Here is a 27227-nt window from a genome sequence, read left to right as displayed (position 1 = left end):
GATTTGCGGTGCGCTTTGTACTGGTGCTGCAGAGGTAGCTCATGGCTACCGGGTTATGGCCATTACCCAGGAGCAGCCTTTAGCTCCCGCTCATCAACTCTGAATTATGAAGAGTTTATTATTCAGTAAATATATTCTTTGACTGTACCTTTGTTGTTTATGTGCAACTAGCAATACCTTAGCCACCACCCCTTTGCCCTCCTAAAAATGTAGTCTGGCTGTTCTGTCATGCTTGCCATAGAGTCTGGTCTAACTTGGTAGAAAACCTGCCTTACTGGTTGGTTTTTCTAAGCCTACACCAGAGAACCCTTGGAAAACCTCCCTAAGAGAGAACGTTTGACCTTTATTCTTATACCCTTATTCTGTCCACTATTTTCAGCCCCACCCACCAATCTCCCCACCTCTCTATGCAGCCACGTTCTGCCTATTGTCATATTTTCCATTTCTGCTTTCTCATTTGGCCTTTATCCTCGTGCCATATGTACACATGTAGTAGGTCTCATCCTTGTCCCTCCTGGAGGTTGCTGTACTTTTTTACCTGTTCTTATTTTCATTACTTATGTCCCCTTTTTCAGCTGTATCCCCGGGACCTGAGCTGCATCACCACCATGCTAACGTTTGAGTATGTTAGCCAGCTCTGCCAGAGCAAGGACCGTGCATCCCCTGCCTTCGGGGCCATGGCGGCTGAAGGTGAGTTATCTCTGAAGTGTCTGGATGCCCCCCAACCCTTGGTGTCGTTTGGTCTGAGGGTCTTATGCCAATTTTTTCATATCTTGTCAGAGGTCCATTTGTGTCTGGGATGAAGTTGAAGGCCATCACGTTGGGTCCGATGGCTCAATGTGGGTTTCCAAGATTGTTAAATCTTTGGCTGTGAATTCCCAGCAGCTATTTGACATGCAATATGTTCAGTCAGGTCACAGTCTGCTTGCTACTGTATGAAAAGTATGCAGGTGAATGATCTGAAAACTAGTTCTAAGATGTTACATGACGTGTCGTGTTCTCTCGCTCTCTTAAGGTTCTGCCATGGGAAGTGGACAGTGTATATACGAGATCCCGTTCCGGTTTGATCTGATGAAACTTTTACCCAGATGCCAACAGATTGAAATGTTCTTCCTGACGCTGACAAAAGGTACTGCTGTTCATTAGAAATGTGCTTGATGATGTACAATCTTGATTACATGTTGGTGGGAGATCTAGGGGGGGGTGTTATGGTGATTTTGTTTTTCTGGTCCCTCTGCTGTGGGTTAGTAATACCAGTGCAGTTACACACCTCATTAAATGAGGGCCACATCCCAAATACACTTCACTCTCATACATAACCTGCAGATATCTGGACAGTACTTGCAGAGCCATGATCCTGTCCCCCACCTCAGCTTTCTTACTGGTCTTCCTTACTCTAATAATAGTCTTCTTTCCCACGAGTGCCGTATTGAACTAGAGTTAAATTCATAGGGTACGTCACTGGCCCCTACCTCACCAGAGCATGTTAACCTACAGTCTCACTTCTAATCACCACCACCTGCTAGTTATAGCAGCCTAACTCAGTTCCTCCACACTATCCTCACTTGTTTTCCTGCAGAACTCAGCTCCCCGCGCCCTCTGGGAGTGAATGTGAAATCTGGTCTATCCTGCAAGGCTCCTGAACAATGATGACAGATAATGTGATTTCTGAAACCTTTTATTTGAGATATTTCTTTGAGGTGGGTTGAGTAAACGCCTATAGGAACTAGCAGAATGTCCTGCAAAAACAAAAAAGTCGAGGAAACACCAAAGTCTCTTCACTAATCTTAAGCAGTCTCTATCGTTCCCAGGACACCCCTACTCTATAACATAAGTTGTACACATATTGGCTAACCAAAAGTCCAAACCTAATCTTGAAGTGCTGTTAGCCGCCAGGAAAACTATGTGCTGCCAACACAAGTCTGACAAATCATTTCTTTGGAAAGGTTTGTAACATTGTGCAAGGTCATCTTGAGGTCTGCTCCTCCCTGGTGTACTCATGATTCTGGTTTCTTCTGAATTTGGTTCTGTCCAGGAAGGTTTGTGCCCAGATTTGTAGCTTTCCGTTGTATGCCTTTCTGACCTTTGGCTCCCCAAACTTCACATTAGGTCTGTCACAGACCTTGGGGTTCTAAGCATACATTTGAGGTCTTTCCCAGACCTTGTCTTCCTCAGCATAAATCTGAGGTCTCCTCTAGATCTTGGTATTCTCAGCATACACTTCATGGCTCTCCCAGAACTTAGGGTTCTCAGCATACACTTGAGGTTTCTCCAAGTCGATGGGTTTTTTAATTTTCGTAATATTAGCTTTAGGTTTCTCCTAGACCTTTGGTTTCTCTTAGCATTCCCATTCATTCTCTCCAAGATCTTGTGTTATCTCAGTATTGGATATTTCCCCGGTCTTCTCCGCTCAATCAAGGTCCTTTTCAGGCAGACAATGTTATGTGACCTACCTTCTAGGGGTCGTCATCTTCTTGGATATTGTTTCAGATTTCAGGAAGTTAGTCCTTAGGCCTTTCTTCATGCCTCATTGTGATTTCCAGTATCAGAGGGATCCCCCAACTTCTCCTATGGTCCACCGCTATTCCTGGCGGCACCATCTCTGCATTTTTACAGGCAGAAAGTGTGTAGCATCTCTTACAGCAAGCAGGATGCATTTTTTCTCAGGTAGCGGTCTCCCCTCTAGTGAAAGTCTGTGCCATCGTGGTATTTGGAATAAGACTAGCAGCAGATCCATGCCAGTTGCAGAATGGTTTGGTAAGTGTCCTTGTTCAATTCATGCCTTCCCTTGCCTGCTGGTTAAGAAAGATTTTCTTTTTGCTGCTTTCCTCCCATAGACTCCTGTGGGACATCCTTTCTTCTTGATTGCTTTTTAACCCTGTCCTGACTTTTGGGGGCGTGTAAAAGCCTTCTCCCTTACTTCCCTTGACTGTTTTCACATTGTTATGGGGAACTGATTGATCCCTGTGACTACCAGTACTAATAGACTGTCTCTTGGTGAATTTCATGTGTTGGTGCAATTGTATACATCACCTTATAGCCAAGTACAGTTAGGATACTTTGTATCCTTCTAGCTGTCTATATATAAAGCAGAACATCTGTTAGTTTGTTCCTTATACACCACACCATTCCGCCAATCTGCTCCACATTTTGCGTAGTTACTGGTCAAGACACTATGGACATGACTGGCTACATGACATTTGGACACCCCACCCCTTTCCCTGTATTTCAGCCCATTCACACATGAGACGTTGCCTGGAATCGGCGAAACTTCATTGTGGTTGTAGAAGGACCAGACAACGCTTATTTTGAGCGTCTCAACGCGAGGAACACAACTCATGGTCCCTATGGGACCTTGAAAACCACGGTTCAATGCCCTAGGATGCAGTATTGGCAAGTTATTTGTACTCAAACGCACCGCATCACACTGCACCGTATCAGGGTGAAGTGACAGGTAGGCAGAGCACGCAGAAGGTCCCAGTATTGTGAAGAATCCTGCAGATCCCTCACTGAAACCCTGTGTTACGCTCACCTGACTCCCACGGAGGCGCTGGCCTGGTTCGCGCTGCTGTGACCCCTTCTAAGGTGACGCGCAGGGTTCGAAAGACGGACTGGACCGGGCCCCCAAATCTGGCTTGTCTGGCTCGCAGAAGTATCCTTCTGTAGGCGAAAATAGGGGATTAACTGTCTGCGGGGTAATGCAATCGGCCTCCCACTTTCCCCTCTCACCCTCCTCGAAACCCTTCTGTGATTTCTCGTAGCGTCTCACCTTAGGGTCTGGAAGGACGAGCTCTCCATCCTGCTTCTGATGCAGGGGCGCGTTGGTATCCAGTTACTTCACTGGATTTTCGGATTGGTGAGAACCAAACTTGCTTGGCTTCCAGGTAAGTTTTTTGATAAGAGGTTCCCCTTGTGTCCGTGCATTAATGTACTAATGCTAGTGTCTTTTTCCCCATAGGGGCCGGGGTACGGAATGCCGGGGAACAGGCACCGACCCGAGATGAGAAGTGAAATCCTTGTAGAAATCAGGTAAGTCTTTAATGAGCGTTTTTTGGTAATGTCGTTTCATTCGCTCATTAACGCCGATGTCTCTTTTTCCGCCTTGGGGGCCGGGGTCCGGAAATGCCAGGATGCGGCGTGGACCCGAAATGAATCAACAGGTAAGTCTTAACATGGAGATTTAGCTTTCCTTATTCCCTTCTCTCTCTCACCTTTTGTTCTGGTATTTTTCTCCCTAGGTGCTGGGGCGTGACTGCGAATCCGGATGATCGCTGCTGAACATGGAGGCGCCCTGTAAAGGTGAGTGGAATGCGGTGCTGCAGCGATCGACGCGATGAGCTTTTAAATAAGTCTTCCTTTTCAGGATTGTCGGCGAGATGTCTCCGGGATGCGGATTTAGCAGGTAAGGACTTTTCCTTCTTCTGTTCTCTTCTTCTCTTCCTTTGCAGGTGATCCAGGATGGTGGCAGAAGTCAGGATGCAGGAGCAGACACGGTGAGCGTCCAGCTGCTAGATGCAGAACAACGCGAAGCACGTGTGGCTGTTCGGGTGGGGTTTAAATAGCCTTGGAAGAAGTTCCAGGTATGTATCCTTCCTCCAATCAGGTATGTATCCTTCCCCGACCACGCCCGGATGGTAAATTAGTCCCACAGGTAAAGTAGTTCCTTTCAGGCCTCAAGGAGGCCAGGATCCTGCAGCATGGTCTGCATCACGTAAGTTCACCCAAGCACTCCCATAATGAGCCTGGCGCCTATGGCGCCAGGACTGATGTCTGTTATGAGCCTGGCGCCATAGGCGCCAGGACACTGTCCAAAGGGCCCCTATATGGGGTTGCTGGGTCCTTCCTTGGGGACTGGATGTCCGCTTTCGGGGACGCAGGGCTTGAACTGGCTCCCCGGGAGCGGGCATCATGACACCTTGCCTAAAGTCTCCTTGCAGGTGGCCAGTGTACTACGGGAGGATCACCTGGGTGGGACAAAGCCCAGAGTAGTGAGGAGATTCTGTGGCATGAGACAGTATTTTCCTGCTGACAGGGAGACTCTTACCACTGTGCCAGAAGAGGTTATAGTTAGTCATTTTGATGTGTCTCGACCCCCTATTAAATCTAAGGTGGTAAAGCCTAAGGTTGTGACACCAAAGCATATTATACCAAAAGACCCCTTTTGTTTTCTACAATTAAAGACTCTGCTCAATTCCAAGGGTACACTGCAAGAGATTGTGGAAATGTCTTCCCTAAATTAAAATTCAAAACCCTCTGCATTGTCCACAAGGCTTTCTGGGGCCTGTGTCCAAAATATCTTCAGCTATCCCTCCGCAAATACCTCCCCTCTCGAGCTCTTTGCTCCTCTACCTCCACCTCCCTAAGGGTCAGTCGTTCATCAAAGAAACAAGCTCGGGGTAGATCTGTCTTCGGCTGGGGCCTCCCTCTGGCACGGCCTCACTGCCACTCTAAAACCTGGGGAGAACCATCTCTGGTTCCGGAAGCACCTCAAGACCTTCCTCTTTTCCTCTGCCTTCGTTCCCCCTCTCCCCTGCTGATCTGTTCTCTCTTGGCACCGCGCACCTGGCCACCCTCTGTCCTCCGGGCCCAGGTACCTGCTCACCCTGCCACCATCCCACACTGTCACATGGCCAGCCCTTGCACTGGGGGTCTGTATCTGTACCCATAAAGCCCCCCTTTGTCTTCCTGCACTTATCAGACCTACCCTGTTTGATGCCTTAAACCTAGCATTTGCACATTGCTGGCTGCACTACCACTGTTGGTTGCCTTTATTATTTATTTATTGTTATTTATCTGTTTCTCCTTTGCTTCGCACTTTCCACTTATCCCCCCCTTCCATGCACTTTTCCCCTCACCCCTCCCACGCACTTGCGCGTTCTCAATTTCACTGGGCCTAGTAAGATCACTGTTTTGTTCTCCCGTTCCCCTCCCTTGCCTTGTCGTGCTCTGAAACACTTGTGTACATGCGCGATAGAAATAAAATATCAATATCAATAAACCATCTTCGTCTATAAAAGTTAAAACCTACAACCCCTCTGTTAAAATTACTAAGTTAATTACATCTATCCTTAAAATTATGAAGAAGTGGAAAAATCTAACTTTGATGAAGTAAACTACATGTCCCAGAATCGTAGGGGGATTGAGATAAGGAGGGCGGCTGAAGAGGCATGTTGATGTAGTAGTCGGGCAGTTGGGCCTAACAACCAATGCAGGAGTCAGTCAATTGAAACTAATGGCTCACACCTGAAGCCAATTGCCAAGTCTGTGAGGCATAAAAGCACCCAGTAGGAGAAGAGAGAAGGAAGGAGCAGGAATTGGAAGGCTGGCAGCAGTAGTATTAGTAAAGGGGAAGCACAAGGCTGACAATTCACAAGGAAGTGGGAGCACAGAAGGGACACCAGAACGTGGTGTTAGGGTAAATTCTGGGGTCGGCAAAGCCGTACCTAGTGTCCGTGGACCTCCAGCTCTCGGAAGACCCTAACTTCTTCCAATGTCCCAAAGAAGTCGAAGTCCACACAAGGAGCAAAGGGTTACTGCTGTTTTATTATAGCAAACAAGCAGGAATCACACACATAGAGCAAAATCCAGTCCAGGCACATCTCATCGATTTTTGGGCTTGCAGGCCACTTTTGTACGCTTGTGACGTCACAAACATCATCACTTACCAAATTCTTTCTCCGAACCTAATGTCACTCCGGGTTGGTTCCGTGAGTGGTAGGTCCAATATAGAAAAATATAGTGTGTGGTGTTACTGGTGGACACTGTCTCAGGTGGTATACTTGGATCATCCTATAAATTGCTACCTGGAAAGTGCTACATTACAGAGCCCGATGATTGGCTAGGGAATCCCGCCACCAGCCCCTAGCCCCCAGTGTCCTCATTGGTTAGGACGCGTTTCCCCAAGCCTGGGACTACCATTGTTCCCGGCCCACAAGACACCTGCTTACGTACAATATGTATCGATAAGGTGTGGCTATGTGATGGTGTGTAACAATGGGGTGCTTCTGCTAATGCCATGAGAACGGTCCATTCCCATCGCATGCTGTAGGTGGATTGTTGCAATCTGTTGCAAGCTCGGTCCCAGACGGGAGGCGGCCGTGTCTTCCCAGCTTCCAGGCCCTGGCACCATGTCAGTTCGGCCGAGTCACGTGTGAGGAGACCGTCGGTGATGCCAAATTACTTCAATTTAATTTGTATTTTGGCTTGGCATATTCTCTCCTGTAGCCGGTCTGACCGTGGTGCGGTGGGTGAGAAATGTCACTTGCAACATCATGGCCTTGGTGGCAGCGGTCCCTGCGGCTTGGGATGTCTGTGAGACGATTCTGGCTTGCTCGATTTTCCTAAGGCCTACTTTGGCTCCGATTATGTATTCGGCATAGTTGTCCATAGGGTTACAGCATAACATTGTCAGTCAGGTCCCTTGAGTGCTCCTGTCCATCCACAGGGTTAATAGCGTGTAGCATCTGCAAGCATATACACAAGCTCTTCTGCCATCTTGTGTTTCTGTGGTGCTGTAGCAAACCTAAGTGGCAAAATAATAAACATGCAGACAGTGTGTATATGTCACCGTCCTCTAACTCCTAGAACTGTGCGCGTGCGTTCTTCGTGTGGATTGGTGTGATTGTCCCGAACGTGCAGATTGCACGTGTGCTTCCTGTCTAACGCAGCTATGTCATCATGGTGTCTCTAACGACCTGCATCATGGTTTGCGGAAGATTCAGTCGATTTGGTCCATATAATCACCTCCAGCTCTGTCTCGACTGTCGTCTCTTGGTTTGGATAGAGTCTGCACCATCGCCGGGTTATATGGTCGGGTAGCTGGGTACTGTTCGTAGTGCATGCTCGCTCATGCTGGGAGCAGTGGGGATATGTCAGTGGTTATTCGGTTAGGGGTGCTTCTTCTGGTTGAGTGGCCCGTCGGGAGGGAAGGGACACTCTGATTTTCCCTCTTCAGTCCCCCCCTCTGTCAACTTGTCGACCACAAAATTACAAAATTATTGCTCCGTTTGTCATCTCTCAGGCGCCACACCTTCGTGATCCCAGCCAGATGTCCATAGTGATTTACATGATCTTCAAAGGACCAATAGATATAAATGCATTCTCCTCCAGGCTTGCAGTAAACCCATTTTCCAACATAAATCTTTGGATTCCTTGGATTCTCTAGTTTCATTGATGGTGGATACATTACTGATTCCATTAGCTGTTGCCGTAGTCTCTCTCGTTCCATACGTATATCTGTCTGCTGGTCATCCTCTGCAGGCAGGAGTAGCTTCATTCCGATCATTTCTTTGCAGTCTTAAATTTTGCCCCAAGTAGGGAGGCCATCCCCAGGATCAGACCTCCTGCCAGTATTTTTAGGCCATCCAACAGCCTGGACTGCATCCAGGACCAGAGGTACGAAAACCAGCTTCCGTCCTTCCATTTTAGCGTGCATTTTCGCTAATTATGATACTGCTTCTGATAACATTTTGTTGTCTTCATCATTTTCCTGTGTGAACGTGCAACAGGAACTTCCGATCTTTGCGCATACTCCTCCCTCCATTGCTGTGAGGTAGGTCCAAAACATACCTGTTTTGTAAGGCCACCAATCATATAGCTCGGACCTCTTTCTTTAATGCGTTGAATCCTTTCACTGTTGAGTTTGTCATCATTAGCTCCCATCTTGTTATGTGGAGCCATTTTGCATTTGCGTATGTTTGGAACCCGGGATGTATTATTGCAGAGAAAAACATGGCAGTCCTGCTGAACAGCTGATGTGATGGTGGTACTTTGTCGAGAGCAGTTACCGATTTGCCCCAGAAGTAATTCCCTTGTCGTTTTACTCTCCGTAATTTCCCATCTTTGGTGGTGGTGTTGACTGGTGGCAGTTCAGCTGGGGATAACCTTTTCCTTCGTCTGTTGCCTTCATCCATTTTCAGGAAGTTGTCTATTTTGACATGTTTCTTAGGCATTACCAGTGAGGGTACGTTGACAAGTGTCAGTGAACACACCCCTCCCCGGTTTGCTGGTAATTTGTCGTATACGTTTGATCCACGGGCCCACTAATGATCCCTGAATGCCGCCATGTCTGATCTCATCTCCATTATCTTCTCTATCCGCCTGCATCCCTTGTTTGTTCCTACATCAATGTCCCTGTCGTGTTGGTAGCACAGCTTTGGTGCTGTTTACTGCAGCTTTTGTCAACGTTAGTGGTTTGCTTCCCACCGCTCCATCTACCCATCCTTCTTTAGTATTTACTTTCCCAAATACCAACATCTGGGGCTGCTCCCAGCAACCAGGTTCTCCGCCTGTTTCCCTAGCGTTCCATTTGCATGGCATGTAGTCCCTTGTTACTTCCTTAGTTTCCCCTTTTTCTGGTCTGTCAGTTATGTACCGTAGTGCTTGAGTGTGCTGACAGTAATTATCGAACATAGGCAGTGTTTTTTTATAAAACTATCCTTGTATGGGTATGTTGCCTTTGATCTATATCTGTGTGTTGTTGTCTTCCCTTGGAATCTCCCTCGTGTCTGGAACATTGCGAGATAGAGGCGACATTGTGCCGTTGTTGCTGGTACTTCTGTAGCTACGAAGTTCTTGGAGGCGCTCTTGGCATATGGGATCAATGAGCAGACATAGCAGCTGTCCCGTGTGGTTTCCTTACCAATTTTCGACATATGTTTATACCACATGTTATGTGTGCCGTACCGGTGAGACATGTGCCAACCCATTAACATCAGTTTATTAATTTAGTTTAATCAGCGAAGCCATGGGGGAATCAAGTGCTTGTGAGTGTCTAACCACAGGGTGATTACTACACTCTCGCTCACTTGTGTTAGGGAAATATCTACATTTGAGGTTATTGCTGGTGGAACACTGCTGCCATCTTGTGTGTTTGTCGGTGCTGTAGCGTTGGCCCTGTCAATGACGCGTTGGGACAAGGCTGATGCTTTGTAGGGTTTGTCTTTTTGGAGGTGATGCCAAACAGTTTTATTTTCAAGTTTGACTGCCCTATCTGTGTCCACTTCAACTATGTGCGGACCAGTGAATCTGGCTGAATTCCACTATCTCAAATAGTTTTTTAGGAGCACCTGGTCTCCTTTTTTAATAGGCAGTTCTATTGGCTCTTGAGTGTTGTCTGTTTCTTGTATATCGTTCTCCGTCCTCCCCCGTGTCGGTTAGATCTGTTGAGAGATGAAAGAAGCGCTAGAAACAAGGGAATTAACATATTCATGCATTTCAGTGCCAAGGATTTCTGGTGTCCCTTTGCAATCCTTGGTGGCCCTTATGGGTAGAGCTAACAGGAGATGCATTTGGCGTCCGGTCACCACCTTGTGGGGGGTGAGGTGGTGATCTGACCCGGGTTTGTTCTGTAGTTCAAACAGGGCCAGGGGCAGGCAGTAAAGCCAGTTCTTTTTAGTGGTTTGCCTTATTTTGGCTATACTCTCTTTAAGGAGTCAGTTGAGACGCTCACAGACACCATTGGCCTGCGGGTGATATGCACACAAGAACGTATGCTTTATCCCTGACAATGTGGTTACATGCTGGAATAATTTGTTTGAAAAATGTGGACCGTTGTCAGACCGAAAGACCATGCAGACGCCCCAACTTGGGAATGCCTCTCTGAACAAAGATTTGGCTTCCCTTAGAATGTTGGAATGGGAATACGGGCCCACCACCATCCACCTTGAAAAGGGGCATACTACCACAATCATGTAGCGGTAGCCTTGACATATGTTGATCATATCAATGTAGTCAATAGGAGGTGTAGGAATGGACCTTCAGGCCAAGGTATTACTCCTTTTATCACCTTAACTGTGTGGCCGGCAGTAAATTGAAATTGTTGGCTGGTTAGGCAATTGCTAATGAATTTGGATACATGGGCGTTTAACTCAGTGCAGAACCATGATTCCCCAATTTGTGCTGTGATCACCTCTTTCCCTGTGTGTGCAGGATGGTGTAGTTGTGTTAATGCTATTTTTAATAATGCAAGGGGCATGACTACGTTCCCAGTGTCCTGCCTCCACAGGGCATCTGGGGGGGACATTGAGCACCCCCCTTTTTACCCAGAGTTCCTTTTCCGTCATTGGGCTTGTTGCCTGCAGTTCCACTACCTGTGTCTGTGGTAGGTGGTTATAACCTTCTTTCATTAGCATCTGTCTCGCCCCTCCCCTCCCGTCTCTTTTAGTTTTTCCACACTTCCCCAAAATAGGAGGCGTGTTTTGCATAGAAGTCTGCTGCTTCATTCCCTTTTGATATCGGTCTTCCCCATTACTGTGTGCTTGGCACTTCACTAATGCGAGTTCTGCCAGGTATGTTATAACCTCTATTAGTTCCCCTAGTAGGAGAGCATGTTGTACTGGTGTGCCATCTGCTCTTCTGAACCCTCTTCTTAACCATCTTGCTAGGCCAGAATGTACTGTTGAGGTTACATAGGCACTATCCAAATAGACAGTAACCCTTTTCCCTTTACTTTCTCTTAAGGCCAATATCAAGGCCACTAGTTCTGCTGCTTGCGCCAAATATTGGGGGGGTAATTTAACACATTTTACCACATTGCTTATCCAAGCCTCTCTTAATCTTACCATTGCTGCCCCTGTTCTTCTCACCCCATCACCTTGATCAATTGTTGAAGACTCGTCAATATAGAGCACCTCTCCCCCTCAAGCGCATCTTCCTCTACCTTGCGTGTCTGAGTAGTACTCAATAGCTTTTGTACAATCATGGACATATTCTCCCTCTTCAACTTCTTCTGCCAGGAAGTGTGCTGGGTTGACATTCTTACATCTTTAGTTCAGGTCGTGAGAGGATAATTTCATATCCTGTTGCTCTCTGTGTTGTCAATGTGCTTTTTGGCTTGTGCAGGATCGCAAAGAGGGCGTGCTCCACATAGTGTTGTGGAACATCCCATAGTTAGTGATGATGCTTTTTCTACAGCAAAAGCTGCAGCAGCCAAGTTTTGCTCGCAAGGGAAGTGCCCTGTCATTACTCAGTCTAGTTGCCCGCTGTAGTTTGCAATTGGTTTGTGGCCCAGGCTTGTCTTTTGTGTGAGCACTGTCTTCATTACCACTCTGTCAGAGGGAGAGAATATAAAAAAGATTTCTTATATTCGGGGGTACCCAGTAATGGAGCTGTTGATATTGCTTCCTTTAGTTAATTGAACGCGTCCATCATTTCCCGTGTCCACCCCAGCTTTTTCTCTCCCCTTGGGCTTCCTTGAGGCTGTAAGCAGAGGGCCTGTGTAGGTGCTGGAATCTAATACTCATGCTCTACAATAATTGCATAGACCGAGGAACTGTTGTAATTCTCGTACTGTTTTTGGTTGTGGTGTGTCAAGTATTGCTTGTGCCCTCTGTGGTGCTATGTGCCTGCCCTTTTGAGACATTAGCTGGCCTATGTACAGAACCTCCTCCTGATAGTATTGCAGCTTTGTCTCGTCTACCTTGTATCCCTTTTCCACTAATACAGTGAGCATTTTAACCAAGTCCTTCCGACACTCAGCTTCTGTGGTGATGCAGATAAGGATATCATCCACATATTACAGAATCGTACTGTCTCTCAATATTGCCTAGGTCCATCTGGATCACTCTGTTAAAAATGGATGGTGACTTGCAGTACCCTTGGGGCAATCTGGTGTGCTTCCACTTTGTGTTGCGGTACATGAAGCTTGTTAGGTCTTGTGAGCCTGGGTGCAGTGGTATTGAGACAAAGCTGTTTGAGGTCAATCACAGTGAACCATGTAGCCTCAGCTGGGATGCCGCAGACTATTGTGGCTGGGTTAGCCGCTGCTGGGTATTCTGCTTACACAATATGGTTGAGGGGTCTTAAATCTTGTATGAAACGCCATGAACCCCTATTTCCCTTGCTGACTGGGTATACAGCAATGTTGCAGGGGGATTCTGATGGAACCAGTATGCCTCTTTCTATGAGGGCGCTTATTGTTTCCTAAATGCCCTCATCTGCTTCCTTCAGTGGGTATTGTCTAACTCTGGGCAGAATTGCTCCTTTTTTCTGTTTTATTTTCACTTCTCCTATGCCTTTAGTGCACCCTACACCATAGTGAAGTGGGTACCTTTGCTAACTTGCTGAAGGGAGGCGGTGCAGGGAGGGTGCTTCCAATGTCATTGCCATTTTCTGGGACACTGTCATGGGTATCAGGCAGGTAGTTGGGGCAAGCTGGGTGGAGGCTTGGCAGGCCTGCCATAGGCACACAAAGAACCCATAGCAGATCTCTCCTTTTAATTCCTTCCTAGGGTTTGTAGTATCTTCCTGGTTACCACTTCCTGTTGCCAAACAGGAAGTACCTGACAATTCATGAGCTCTCTAGTGTTTGGGTGTGGCTGGCGATATAAGCCACACCCAAGGTTCTTCCAGTGCTTCGTGTTGCTTGCTGTGAGCTGTATCAGCAACACACTTGCCGTGCTCTGGATCAGCCAGCTTTGCTTACCTGCTCTAGATCTACTTCTGCTTACCTGCTCCGGATCATCCTGCTGGATTATCCTGCTTCAGCTTACCTGCTCCAGATCATTCTACTTCTGTTTACCTACTCCGGATCATCCTGTTTCTGCTTACCCGCTCCGGATCATTCTGCTTCTGCTTACCTGCTCCGGAGGAACCTCCGTTCTTAATCCACGCTGCAGCAATCTCCAGTCAAGAGGGGACTTCTACACCGGCACCTGTAAGAACAAAGAAGAACTGGGTTAACACGCGCACATCAGTAACGCTGCACATACTCACGGAATCTTCTCGCGACGCTGGAATCCAGGTCAGTTGTACGAGCGCATAAACCCCTGCAAAAGAAAAAAGAGACATTATTCATTGCGCTCGCTCCAATAACGCAGACAATCATTTTGCTGCTCTCTCTCTCTCTCTCAACGCGGTGCATACTTAACAAAGCCTCCGTGCATACTTACCAAACCACCAAGTCTCCAGTAGCGCTGAACCCGGACTAGAGGCGCTACTACCACATAATTTACCCTGCAAGGGAAAGGGAGAGACATCACCAGGTGCGCTCGAATTGAAAGCGCTGCCCATACCTACCAGCAGCTAGCTTCTACACGGAGCGCTACTCACTCACAAAAACACCGGCAAACAAAAGACATTAAGGACAATTTTGGACCCTCTACATTCTCCGCGCAACGTTCACTTGTGGGAAGGACTTTCTGGCCAGTGAAGAAACTGGCGCCTTGACCACTCGGCCTCGCTGTGAAGGCATAAAACAGCGTGTGGCATCACATGAGTGAATCGTGCCCCTGCGAATGCAGGATGGAGTGCACACCCTAGTAAAGATCAAGGTAAGCCTTTAGGGGACATCACATCACACAGTTAAGAGAAGGGAAGGGCCCAGGGGAATCAGTTGAATTCAGGCCTAAGTGTACACCTTGTATTTGACAGGTATTCCTCCGGTGAAACGGGGGAAGTGAGAATTCGGGGTCAAGGGAGGCTCATCCATCGCTCCTGCAGAGACACAGGTGAGTGTGACAGCCACTTCCTTGTATGTTAATCGTAGCCAAGAGTACACATTCATCCCTAGCATCATCTCACTCTCCTCTTTCTTGTGAGAAAATGTTCCTAATCTGATTCCTGAGTCAATCGACACCCTTCTGATATTGCCATCACTGCCCTCCATGCCTTTCCTTCATTGTCTAGAGAGTGTACTGCAATCCAATCCTCCCTTGCCACTATTCATTCTATGTCTACTGATACAAACTTTCCTTCCTTCTCATCTATTGGTGTCTCTGGCCTAAAGAGGTACTCGCCTGGTCTTCTCCACACTTTCTCTGCGATCCTGGGTAGCCATGCCAATGCCATGTCTTTCCCGTACTGAAATACTTTGGGGTCTACTGCTCTCCCCTTTGTATGCTTTTGCCACAGTAAGCCTGAAGTATTTGCCTAGCTGTGAGCATGTGTATGCCTGGTGTGGAGCACACTACACCCTTGTCCATGAAGGAGATAGTCATGTTCAGTCTACTCATGATGTCACGTCCCTAGATATTTACAGGCCCATGCTTAGAGTACAGTAAGGGCAGTGACAAGTCATGATCCCCTATAGATAAGGAGATGTTATCAGTAAATGGAACCACTTCTCTAGCCCCGGAAAATCCTTGAGTGTTGATGGCATTGCCTGACAATGTGCATTTCCCCATGACCTAGTGGCCCCCGTGTCTACCAGAAAGGAAAATGTTTTGTCACCTATCGCCACCTTTATGCGAGGTTCCTCCGCAAGGTTAGGTGTTACCGATAGGATGGGACACAACAAGTTAGTATGTGGGCTGTCCTATTGTGGGTATAGGGAGTGCCCGTTCCCAGTGTAGGGGTTGTGTCCCAATATTGTAACTCCTCCCATTTTTGTTACTGGCACCACCGATGATGTGTCCATTGGTTGCGCTAATTCGTCCTGTAATTGCGTCATTTGCTGTGCTGTTTGTATGTGTTGTGATGGTTGTTGTTGTGTTTGTTGTGGTTGTGGAGTCCCTGGCACTGTTTGGTGTTGCGGCTGAGGTATGCCTTGATGTTGTATCGGTATGCAGTAATAAAATTGCAGCAAAAATGTCGCCTGTGCAAAAAATCGTGGCAAAAATGCTGTCGTTTGACCTGGTAAAGGTGTACCCAGTTATACCATTTAAGGGGAGCGGGGGTTGCGGGTGTGTCCCCTGCTCACCTTAAATGGTATAATGGGTCTGAGGGTTTTAGGAGTGTCCCCCCGCATCCTTTACATGGATTGCAGCGGCAAATCCACAGCTTTTTTGCTGTGATTTTAACACATGGAACCGTTGTGTCATTGGCTGCTGCCCTGTCTGTGCAATACCTGTTCCGGCCTCCCTGGCAGTTTTGTTGCCCTTGCTCACCCCACCCTTGTTGTATGGGTCTGTATCTGTATGTGCGAGAAATTTGACCCAAATGTCCCCACGTGCCGCATCGGGGTGGTTCTCGCACCTGCTATGTAAATCCTCCTCCTCCTCCCCCTCCCCTTGGCCTTGTAATCCTTGCTGTGGGTAGCCCCGGAAGCCACCTCCATGGAGGTGTATTCGTGGGCCAAAGATTCGCCCCCTAGTGAACCCTCCCCTTCCTCTAAAGTTTGTTGGGTATCTGCCCATACCCATGTAACCTCCCCACCCCACATGGGTGGTTGGTATTTTTGGGTTGGGTTATATTGTGGCAGCAGTTGCTGAAGCTGGGGTTGGGACACTGCTATCTGAGTTTGTGGTGCCAGGTTTGTGATTACTGCCCCCTCTAGGGCGTATTTTGATCATTTCTTCTGCACGGGTTTAACTTTGTCTGCTTTTCCATCCTCTGTTTTTTGTTTCATCTTTTGCTGCCATAGCCTAAAATGGTGCACTATTGTAAGTTATATTTCTGACCATACCTTTGTTTCCATCCCCACCAATTTCTTCAGTTGTCTTTGCACTGGCTCCATTAACCCTTGTGTTAAGATGCAATAGAAGATAGCTATTGTTTTGTCCCATGGCTCTCGAGTTTCAAGGTGTCAAAGAAAGCTCTTGAATCTCTTGAATGTAGCGAACGGGATCCTCATCGTCACGCATCTTGCCCCTATTGATGTGTCAGAGTATTGTGTCCTTCGTGCCTGCTATACAGCATGTCTGCAATTTGCAAATGGAGATCCGTCATATGCTGTGTTTTGTGTTGTCACACCCGGAAACCCTGCCCTCCTCCAGATGTCTGCTGCGTCACCCATTATGGATACTAGCAACCCCTTGATGCCCCTCACTGCTAGCCTGTGCCCCGCCATCAATTTCTCCATTTCGTATATCCATTTTCCTGCTCCTCCACTTAAGGATGGTAACCTGTACCTAATGTTTTCCTTGTCCGTGTGTTTCCAAGGTACATATTGTGGCCTTGCTCCCCCTCTCTCTAATAATGGCATCTGTGAATATTCAGCCCTTTCTTCAGGAGACCGTCTATACTGTTGTATATGGATAGGTTCCCTTTCATCTTCCATGTGTGCTCCAATGTCTGTAATGTCTATATTGTGTGACCCGCGTGGGGCATCCCGTGTCCCTGCGTTCCCGCCCCGTGGACAGGTGACCCCCTATTGTGTGTTACAGCTGCCCCATCTTTTCTGCACCCGGGGAGATCTCGAAGCCTATTCGTGTAGGGTGAATGCAGGGCTACTGCTGCTGCCGTGTCCTCAGTCGTTTTGTCAGTGTGCTGTCCTCCACTTCTTTCATCTTTTGTCCTGCATTCCTAGTCTGTTAAGCCCTTCCTTTTCTACATCATTACTGTCTTCCTCTTCCTCACTACAGAATCCGTCTGAGAATGTTAGTTTGCGTGGGAGTGAGTAGCGCACCGTTACGCTTTCGAGATCAATGTTTGGTTGAGTTCTCTCCCCCCTTTTCTGTGCTTGGTGCTCCGGCCCCCTTCGGGTGCACCCCTTCTGTTGTCATGCTACTCCCTGTGTTCCCCTTGGATACCCGTCTGCTCTGTTGCTCTTTCTGTTCCATCTCTTCCCCCCCTTTCCCTATTCGGTTCTTCCATTATCTCTTCACTTACTGTTCATAGCGCTCTCTCATCTTCATCTCTGTTTTCGTGTTCCTCCTGCCCTTGCTAGCCTTAACTCCTTCAATCTGTCTTCCTCGTACTTATGCGTGTTTTCTAAAAAATATCTTCCGCCTCCAAAATGCCATTTCATGTTCTGCTTCATCTCTTTCCTCTTGTATTCTACCTCCCCTCGTCTCCGTAATCACCTGGCTTCTCCCTCCTTTCATGTATCCCTCACTTACATCTCTCCACTCCCATTCCATCAATGCTTCATGCTCCCTACTTTCCTGCTCCACCTTCTCCTTCCTTTCTAGCTCTGACTGCTCTTGCTTTTCCCGTTCCTTTTACTCCAGTTGGTTCACTAACGCGTTCCCTTTTTCTTTCAATTCCACTATTCTTGCTTGTAACTTCGCCTCCTCTTCCTCTCGTGCAAGCTCGCCCGCACGTCCTTCACTGAATTCCCTCTGCATCCCTGCCCCAGTTCCAACCCCTCTATGTCCTTAGTTGCCCCCTCCGTTTCCGCCGTAGTGGTCCCTTGTAACTCCAACAGTACTTATGCTGCTATCCATTCATCTGAGCCCACCCATGTAAATTTGTTCTTCGCCTGCCGCAGCCCTCCCTCGTTGGGACCTGGGCTGCCTGCCTCTACCCTTGTCCCGTTTTGAAGGGCCTTGGGTGCCTGTGCATTTAGGGGTGGTTTGTATGTGGGATTTGAATAGCCCTTTGCTGCAGTTAATTCTCGGGGCTCAGTAGCTTCTTTCAGTTCTCTGATTGGGTATAATCCCTGCTACTCCCCCTCCTCCGCGTTGTCCGAGACAACACTGGGAGGTACAGGGGGCGGAGCACAGGAGTCCCCTCCCTCTTCTTTTACCTCCTGTACACTCCTCATCCCTAGATAGTACCCGTGAAACATGCGCCAGAGCTCGAATATTTCCATACGGTTTGCTAACTTCTTTTTCCCTTGCATGTATTATGCAGGTAAGTAAGTAGTGACTATAATACGTCCTTCCAAAAACTACAATTAGGCGGCCATGGTACCGTTGTTTTCCCATCTGTACCCTTAGTCCATTCTACGCTGTATTTCACTATTCTATCCTTGTAAATGGGCAATGTTTTACAAATATGCTGAATTGGGGGTCATAATAGTCCCGTGGCCTCCGTATGATGTCCCTCTCCCCTCACCCGTGGTACATCATTGTTTTATTTGTTGCTGTAATTTTACCTGACCTCGAATTGAGGATTTCGACGTTCCACTGTCAGTGCAAGTGTTACAAATGATTTTGTTATACAGTTCATTATTCAGTCAGCACACCGGTGGCCTCTCTCGGCCTTACACCTTGCAGCGGATTATTATGCCGCTCCGCCTTCACTAGGGCTGCCGTTGCTTCGACACACCCCTTTGCCGTCCAAGGCCCCCTGCGGCCTCACACCCTGTGCAGCGTACTCTCGTACCGCCCATCCTTCACTGGGCAGCTGCCTCACAGGCACGCCGTTCGATACCTACAGCCCCCTGCAGCCATACAGCTTGCGCAGTGTACTCTTGTACCGCCCGCCTTTATCGATCACGTGCTTGTGTTGTCCCAGCACGGCTGCCTGTTCACCTGTCCTGTAGTTTCAGCGCTGAGTTGCGAGCCCCGCGCTCGCTGATAAGTGTCCTATGCAAGGACCTATGGGTGACGTCACCAAGCTAATCCTTCACATTCAAGCAATTTATGCATGTATTACACACAACAATCCCGCCGTTTTAATTCTGCATGTAATAATACACAATCCCCACAGCTGTCTTCCCACCTCCCCCGGAGTGGAGTATACGTCATCAATTGACTCTCTTTATAATTGAACTGCACCCATCACGAAACCTGATGTGATACATTTCTTACCATACAAACTTAACCGGTCAACTACCTTACGCAATCTAAGATGGCTCCCGCTACATCTTACGGGAATCTGACATTTACTCATTGTACTAGAAAGCTCAATTGATAGGAAAACCACATCTATTCACCAAGCTACAACGTCGATTCGTAGGACAACCACGCCCGAACCATGTGTTTACTGTCCAGACCTATTGGCGCAACAATCCTTCCGTCGCATGAGGATCTGCTGCCCCGCCCCCAAAACGCTCACCAACACAAGAAGGTACTACCTCCGCTCCTTATAATTATACAAGTGCCAACCACTGCCGCGGTACCGAACGTTATGACAATGTTGCACCACTCTCTGCCCTATTTACACATCCTCCCTCCACCTGCACAATAGGTTGTTGCTAGTTGTGTGGACCAAACATGCTTTTAGGTACACGTCTGCCGGTGCCGCTCGGCTGCTGGCTGCCCTCCCACTTGGCTCGTTTGCATCCTCTGGACCGCGTCTGGCCACTCGCCAACCGCAGGTGGGATGATTATGAAGTCGGCTACCTACGGCCAATTTTCCGGTTGCGCAGTCCGGTTGTGTCGCAATTCGCGAGTGTCCTGCAGTCTTCCGATGTCCGACGGCAGAGGGGGCAGCACCTTGCCGAGGTGATGTTACAAACGATCTCGCTTCGGCCTCCAACTTGTTAGGGTAAATTCTGGGGTTGGCAGAGACTCCACGGACCTCCAGCTCTCGGAAGGCCCTAACTCCTTCCAATGTCCCAAAGAAGTCGAGGTCCACAAAAGGAGCAAAGGGTTACTGCTTTTTTATTATAGCAAACAAGCAGGGATCACACGCATGGTGCAAAATCCAGTTTAGGCACATCTCATCGATTTTGGGCTTGCAGGCCAATTTTGTACGCTTGTGACGTCACAAACATAGCACTTACCAAAATCCATTCCTGAACCTAACGCCTCTACAAGTTGGTTCCTGGTATGGTAGGTCCAGTATAGAAACATATAGTGTGCAGTGTTACTGATGGACACTGTGTCAGGTGGTATACTTGGATCATCCCTAAAAATTGCTACCTGGAACGTGTTACATTAGAGAGCCCGATGATTGGCTGGGGATTCCCGCCGCCAGCCCCTAGTCCCCAGTGTCCTCATTGGTCAGGCCGCGGGCCCCCAAGCCTGGGACTACCGTTGTTCCGGGCCTGCAAGACACCTGCTTACGTACAATGTGTATTGATAAGGTGTGACTATGTGACAGTGTGTAACAATTGGGTGCTTCTGCTAATGCCATGAGAGCGGTCCATTCCCAGCGCATGCTGTAGGTGGATTGTTGCAATTTGTTGCAAGCTCAGGCGACGTGAGGCGGCCGCGTCTTCCCAGCTTCCAGGCCTTGGCACCATGTCAGTTCTGCCAAGTTACGTGTGAGGAGACAGTCGGTGAGGCCGAATTACTTCGATTTAATTTGTGTTTTGGTTTGGAATATTCTCTCCTGTAGCCGGTCTCACTGTGGCGCTGTGGGTGAGGAATCTCACTTGCAACATCATGGCCTAGGAGGCAGCGGCCCCTGCCAGGGCTATTCTGCTTACACAGCATCTTGCGGCTTGGGATGTCTGTGAGACGATTCTAGCTTGCTGGATTTTCCTGAGGCCTACTTTTACTTCAGAGTGCAAAGCACATCAAGCGATAAGTGACTCGGAACAGCGACCTACAGGATCATTGATTTCCAACAATGGATGACTATTATCATTTCGGTCTACAGAACCCGTACGGAGTACGGGTACATTTTGTTAGTCTTTTTATATAATTACTTTTTGGTCATTTTTTGGAGGTACATAAGACACACTGGTGGCAGCATTGATATTTTAACAATTTGGATACATTTTACTTGTGCACTTTTGTATTTACTGTGGAAGTCTACTAAAGGTGGCTAGCGTCCTAAAATGGCTGTGCCACAAGTTTATTTTTCATGTTCTTTGGCCATTTTATTCTGTGGCCTTCTTCCTGCTTCATCATGTCGGGAAATGCCTTCTATGGAATGCTTGTTCCCAGGGAAAGCTGTGGATTTTTCTGGCTGTTGGGGCGATTTGTGTGTGTGTGTGGCCAGAGGAAGAGGCTAGGTATAAAGACTGGATGGGGGTATCTGTACTTGTGCACACTAGAGGCACAGAGCGCCCAACCAAGGCCCTTAATTGGGAATATTGGGCGAGCAGCCACGTTGAGACTCAAGGAAGATGATGCAGGCTGATTCTTGGGTAAAGTGCATCCCCCAATCTCCCCACAATGGAATGGCCACACACTGTTAGGTGAAAAGTCCTTTTATTAGTACCCTCAAGGTTTAGATAAATTAGGTCCAGATGAATACATACAAATAAATATCTGTGTACCGAGGCTACACCATCCCAACAATGGCATATATATACACATCTATGTGACTCCACAATATACTTTTGTTCATGTAAATGCACCAACTGTGGACAGTTATTAAAAAGCATCTTTTTAGCACTTTGCTCAGTACAAATGTTAGTTTTTGGTAACCGACATAATTCATGAGGTATCCAACAGGTACCGCCTGTCTTGTTTTGTGCATTGGGTGCAACATAAGGACTTCCATTCATAAGTGGGCATTGTCTCATTCCTTTCCTCTTGAACAGAGATTTCCACTGAGCTCTGGCAGAGACTTTTACCTAGTAATAAGGGCATGAAGATACCATAAGTGCAAGATTGTATTGTTTCTGTGTTGTGCATTCCAACCTGTGGAAGACATTCTTTTGCGCTTACCTTCTTGCTTAAAGTGTTTACCTGCTTCTCTTCGCCATTTTACAGGAGCAGTGTCCTCACTAGGACAAGCGACTATGCACCCTGCTTTGTGGGGCACTGAGAAACCCTCTGCCATATCTTTTGTGTACCACACCAACCTTCTTGTAAAGAACCTCCTACATGGTTCCTGCCGCATTCTAAAATCAAAGTCCTGGTGCTGCCTCAGCACCAGGTAGGGAACCTGCCTGTGTGATTTCTGTGACTGGGACAAGTGACCAGGGAGTGTGGCCCTTACCTATCCAGCTCCAGCTGCCATTCTTTTGCCGATGGACAAGCCACCTCGAGAGGGGCGCTAGAGAGCCCAGCCAAGATGGCCGCGAGTCTGAGAGCTCCTACACACCCTAACTCAATCCGGACAGAATTCTACGTCCCCAGGCTGATTTGAGCTCCCATTCTCGGCAGGTTAAATAAAACGGTTGCCAAGATAATATCCCAATTTGGGGTCTACTGAGAACCGGACAGAGAAGAATGAGTTGTGTGCCTGCAAAACCGATGGCTCTGTGTGGAGGTGAGAGAAGGACGCCTGGGCGGGGGGGGGCGCGGTAGGGACTGGTGCCTTGGGGCAGAGTCACCTCCTGAACATAACGACGCAGTGAATACTGGTTGAGTCACCCTCGTATACAGCAGACATAAGAGGAATTTAGATTCAAAGGTGGGAAAGATTAAGCCATCTGAGTTCACCACCTAGGACATGGAACAGTGGCAGTAAAAAAGACCATCTTGGAGGGAAGCAGCCACACTTTGACCGACACTAGGATTGAGGAGGTGGCAGAGCCTAATACAGCAACAGACAAAGATCAAACTGTGTCCCAGAGAGCCCAGAGGAAGAATGGAAAGGGCTGCCCAAGCACCTAGCATCATGGCAAAAGTGAGCAAAGGGGGAAGCAACTATCAATGCTGCAGTTCGAAACACCCTCACAATCCAGGAACCATAGGATACTGGAAGAGTCTCCAGTCAGGAATTGCCCGTCCTCTTCCCAAGACGACTCAGGAGCATTTTGTGACATCAAAGAAATGTTTAACCAGTTGCAAAACAGCATACAATCATTAGAGGGGAAGATGGAAACCCTAACATGCAAGGCAGAGCTCATGCAGGTCTGACTCGACAAGCATGGGGAGAGGCTTGACTAAGTGGAGGGCTGCGTATACACTGTAGAAGGTGAATCATCATTCACATCCAGAGACCTTATCCAAGTAAAACGGGCCTTAAAAGAACGGACTGATAAAAAGGAGGATTTAGAATCCAGGTCGCGGAGGAACAACTGAAGAATTGTGGGAGTTCCTGCATCAGTGAAACAGAAATTCATGGAACCCATGGTTGTGGAAATGCTATGAGAGGCATTGGGTACAGAGGATTTCTCAGCTGTTTATAGTGGAACGAGCACACCAAGTACCAAGCAGAAGGAAACCGATACTAGGGGCCCCATCATGAATTCAGTATGAATTCCTTTCCTTTTTCTTTTTGATGGTGTGAAATAGTATGTTTTGTAACTTAATTGTGGATACAGGTAAATTGTTTTTAGTACTAATGATCTTGAGGTTTTATGGAATTAACCTTCTTTTTTTAATTCTTTTATGCTTTTCTTGGATTTTTGTAAAGGTTCTTTGTAAGCATATACAAATAAAAAAAAAAAAGAAATCCGTTGGATGGGGATGGCGGAACCATCTATTTCCATGGTGTCACTGCTGTACTCACTGCCGACGGCCAAGATAAGGGTGTACGGAGAGTTCACGCCGAATATAAAAAGCTGGAGAGAGGCACACGACAGGGCTGCCCCCTGTCACCACTGCTATTCACGTTGGCGATAGAGCCCCTGGCAGAGATGGTAAGGCAGAGGCACCTGCACAGAGGAGTTCAGTTATACAAACACAAAGTGGTCATCTCCCTATATGCTGACGATATGGTGCTGTTTGTCAGGGATCCCATACTCAACGTAGATCCAGTGATGCAGGATGTCGTTCAATTTGGTGACTTCGCGGAGCTCAGAGTAAATGCCACTAAATTGGTTCTGTTCCCGCCATGGGGGAAACAGACCAGTATAAAGATGGGTGGGGGTTCCAGACTACATCCGGTATCTAGGGGTTAATATCGCCCGGGACCCGGCAGTCCTGTATAAATATAATTACCATTAGGTGCTTGAGCAGGCTAAATTCCCAATGGACAGGTGGGGGAACTTACCTCCAAACCTCTACAGTTGAATTTCCCTGGTTATAATTGTGCGATTACCCCGATTCTTGTACATCTTTCTAAATGTTCCACTGGCACTACTAGTGAATACTCCTGGGATTTACAACGCTTAGGTTTATTTGGGCAGGGAAGCAGGCCAGAGTATCCTGGGACAATCTGACGGCGCCAGTACAGGGGGAGGTCTAGCATTACCCGAGTTTGAAACATACTACAATATAGCCCAGGCGAGCGTCGTCCTGTAATGGTTTGACGAGCGGTGGGACAGGTTGGATGTAGAAGTCAAAAGAGCGATAGCGCCACCCTTTCTCCAACGGGCGATTATCCTTACAGCACCTGATAGATTATCCCACGGGAATAATTTGGTGGAACTGACCTGCAGAGCATGGTAACGTACCGAACATAGAACCCGGGGAGATGTCCTGTACTCCTCGAATTTGCCAGTTACATATATACCCGGGATCTCCCTTACTAGTGAGTCTGGTCTGTCACTCTAATGAAGCGACTACAGATAACTTGTTACAGAGGGCTCTTTCCAAACGGGCAATTCAGCACATTGGAAGAGTTCAGAACAAGGGGGGCACTCAATGCCTTAGATGTGTTCCTGTGTAATAGGTTGAGAAACTCTCTAAAGAAACTGTTCCCAACCTTCCCTGAGCAACCAGAAGTGGCTGCTATACTCGATCAAGTGATTCGGGGTGCCCATAAAAGTAGAGTGGTCTCGACTATTTATGCCATGTGCGTCAATATCAGGGGAGGGGAGCAACTGCCTGTTCTAGAGAGAAATGGGAACTACCCCTGGGATGCGAGATATTGGGAGAGACGTGGAGGTATTGTTGTCAAGGCACACAGAAAATCGCCCTTAATGCTAGATTCAAGTTAATTCACTTTAAATACCTGCACCAGTTCTGCTACACACCTGATCAGATCTGTAGGTTTTTTCCAGAGGCCCTCGGGGAATGTGTGAGATATCACAGAAAACTATTTCGCATGCTGCATTAGAATGCCCTCGCACCCAATATCTGCATTCTGGGATCAAGTTTTTGAAACACTATGTGAAGTAATGGGCGACAGACTGGAACAAAGCCCGCTGGAGGTGCTGTTGGGGTACAGAATACGTATTCCCAGAGGGATGAGGAAACTAATGGGGCTGCTTCTGCTGCTCGCTAAGAGACTGCTGGCAATGGTGTGGGGGGGGGGGGGGGGTGTGGGGAAGTAGTTACCAAAGATGGATCAATGGAGAGCTGATTTTTTGTATTATAACGATGTAGAGTCTGAATACAGTGCGTTAACAATCATACCACCACAAGAGACATATGGGCTCCATATATACATCATTTGATCACACACGCCCAAGACACAAACGGAAGCCTGGTACAGACATCTGGAGATCAAGGGCATCAAGATGATTAATTGGAAGGACATCTCAGATAACAGGGGAAGAACACCCAATAGGAGGAAAAAACACATACATGGTTTAAAGGTTTGATCTTTGATGCTAAGGACCTGTGTAAAAATATGACCCGACAAAATCGCATGCACACTGTGATACTGTGACGTACTGCACCAGAATGATCTGTGGGGTTTTGTGGGGTATTGTTAACATTGGCGCTGCATGCCAGTTGGGTTAAAAATGCCAATAAAAAGAATTAAAAAAAAAAAAAAAAGATAAGCTCATTTTTCCTCTGTGACATTCACCCAGCACTGGTCTCTACCCATGAAAGCCAAGTAAGAGTTCAACACGGATGTATGCAAATGTACTGTAAAATGCTGCAAGTCACCATAAACACACCTCATATTTGATGTACTGCTGCTACACAAAGGCCAGCCATGAGCAGTGAAAATCATTTTGTTTGCAGTAAACGTCGAATAAAACTTTCAAACATCCCCATACGTGCCAGCAAGGTTGAGTTCCATGCTAATTCAAGTGGCCTAATAGATCAGGTGTCCGATGATATATGTACATACATAGGTGCTACCTACTGAGGCGAGCCTGAAGAATGAGTCAGACGACTTAATGCCATGATTTAACAGGTTTTATTTAAATAAAGGAAAAATGCCGATCTTGCCCCGTTTCGAAAAGAAAAATTCCCTACCTAAAAGCTGATGGTGCTTGTTAAAGTCAACAAAGGTTTTCATCCAAACTTAGAAAAATAAACCAAAAAGAGGAGACCAGAACAGTCTCTAGGTCAGGCTATGTTAAGCTTTTCAGGCATTGGTACGCCTGTTGCTTCTTTCAACTTAAAGTATAATTTTTTCCTTCCGCAGCCTCATGCCTGGGCTTTGTTTCTCTGGGACTCTGACACCTGTGGCCTCATATACTATATTAGATCAAAGAGATAACCCTTTGGGTGCACTACAACAACCCTGAGCTCCTGGCAATATGGACCCAACCTTTGGTATAGGTCTGAACTACACAGGTTGGTAGTGTGGCTGAGCAGCCAGGCTTATCTCAGGGGGGGGTCAATGTGAGCAGTAAGGTTGTGACAGAGTTTCATAGTAACAGTTATTAAAATAAACTCTTAGGGTATTCTCTATCAGCCCAAAAATCTATCAATTCATGGTCTGCAATCATTAAAAGCAAGACTCGACCACTCTTGTCTCAAATGAAAAAGATATATACCCGGTATTGCAAATTCTCCTTAATCCCGCTAATAGAATTTATGACATTAAAAATTGAAAGTGTCATACTCTACACACTTGATGTCTGCTTATGCGACATGACTATTGTGCTTGATAGTTTACAGGGCTCTTTTCTGAAATCCGCAATGTTCTTACCAATGTCAGTTCCAAATGCTATCATCCGACATCAATTGGGGCTGGTATCACTTTCAACTCGATGGAAATGGAGACAGCTGTCCAGCTATGTTAAATTACATTATCCACCTACT

At 47.3% G+C, this 27227-nt stretch overlaps 1 protein-coding gene across 8 annotated transcripts in view; it reads left to right on the top strand.

The window, feature by feature from the left end:
* SZT2 (SZT2 subunit of KICSTOR complex) overlaps nt 1-27227 on the top strand; it is a 2035845-nt gene that overhangs the window by 539937 nt on the left and 1468681 nt on the right. For all 8 annotated transcript variants that reach the window (XM_069642429.1, XM_069642432.1, XM_069642427.1 and 5 more), the window contains exons 20-21: nt 576-690; nt 1016-1129. In XM_069642429.1, the coding sequence (XP_069498530.1) occupies nt 576-690; nt 1016-1129 (229 nt within the window). The remainder of the gene's footprint in view (nt 1-575; nt 691-1015; nt 1130-27227) is intronic.

The sequence above is a fragment of the Ambystoma mexicanum genome, chromosome 1q (assembly GCF_040938575.1).
Source record: "Ambystoma mexicanum isolate Mex_15411 chromosome 1q, UKY_AmexF1_1, whole genome shotgun sequence".
Lineage (NCBI taxonomy): Eukaryota > Metazoa > Chordata > Amphibia > Caudata > Ambystomatidae > Ambystoma > Ambystoma mexicanum.
Note: the sequence above shows the minus strand (reverse complement) of the source record. Positions and strands in the feature narration are given on the sequence as shown.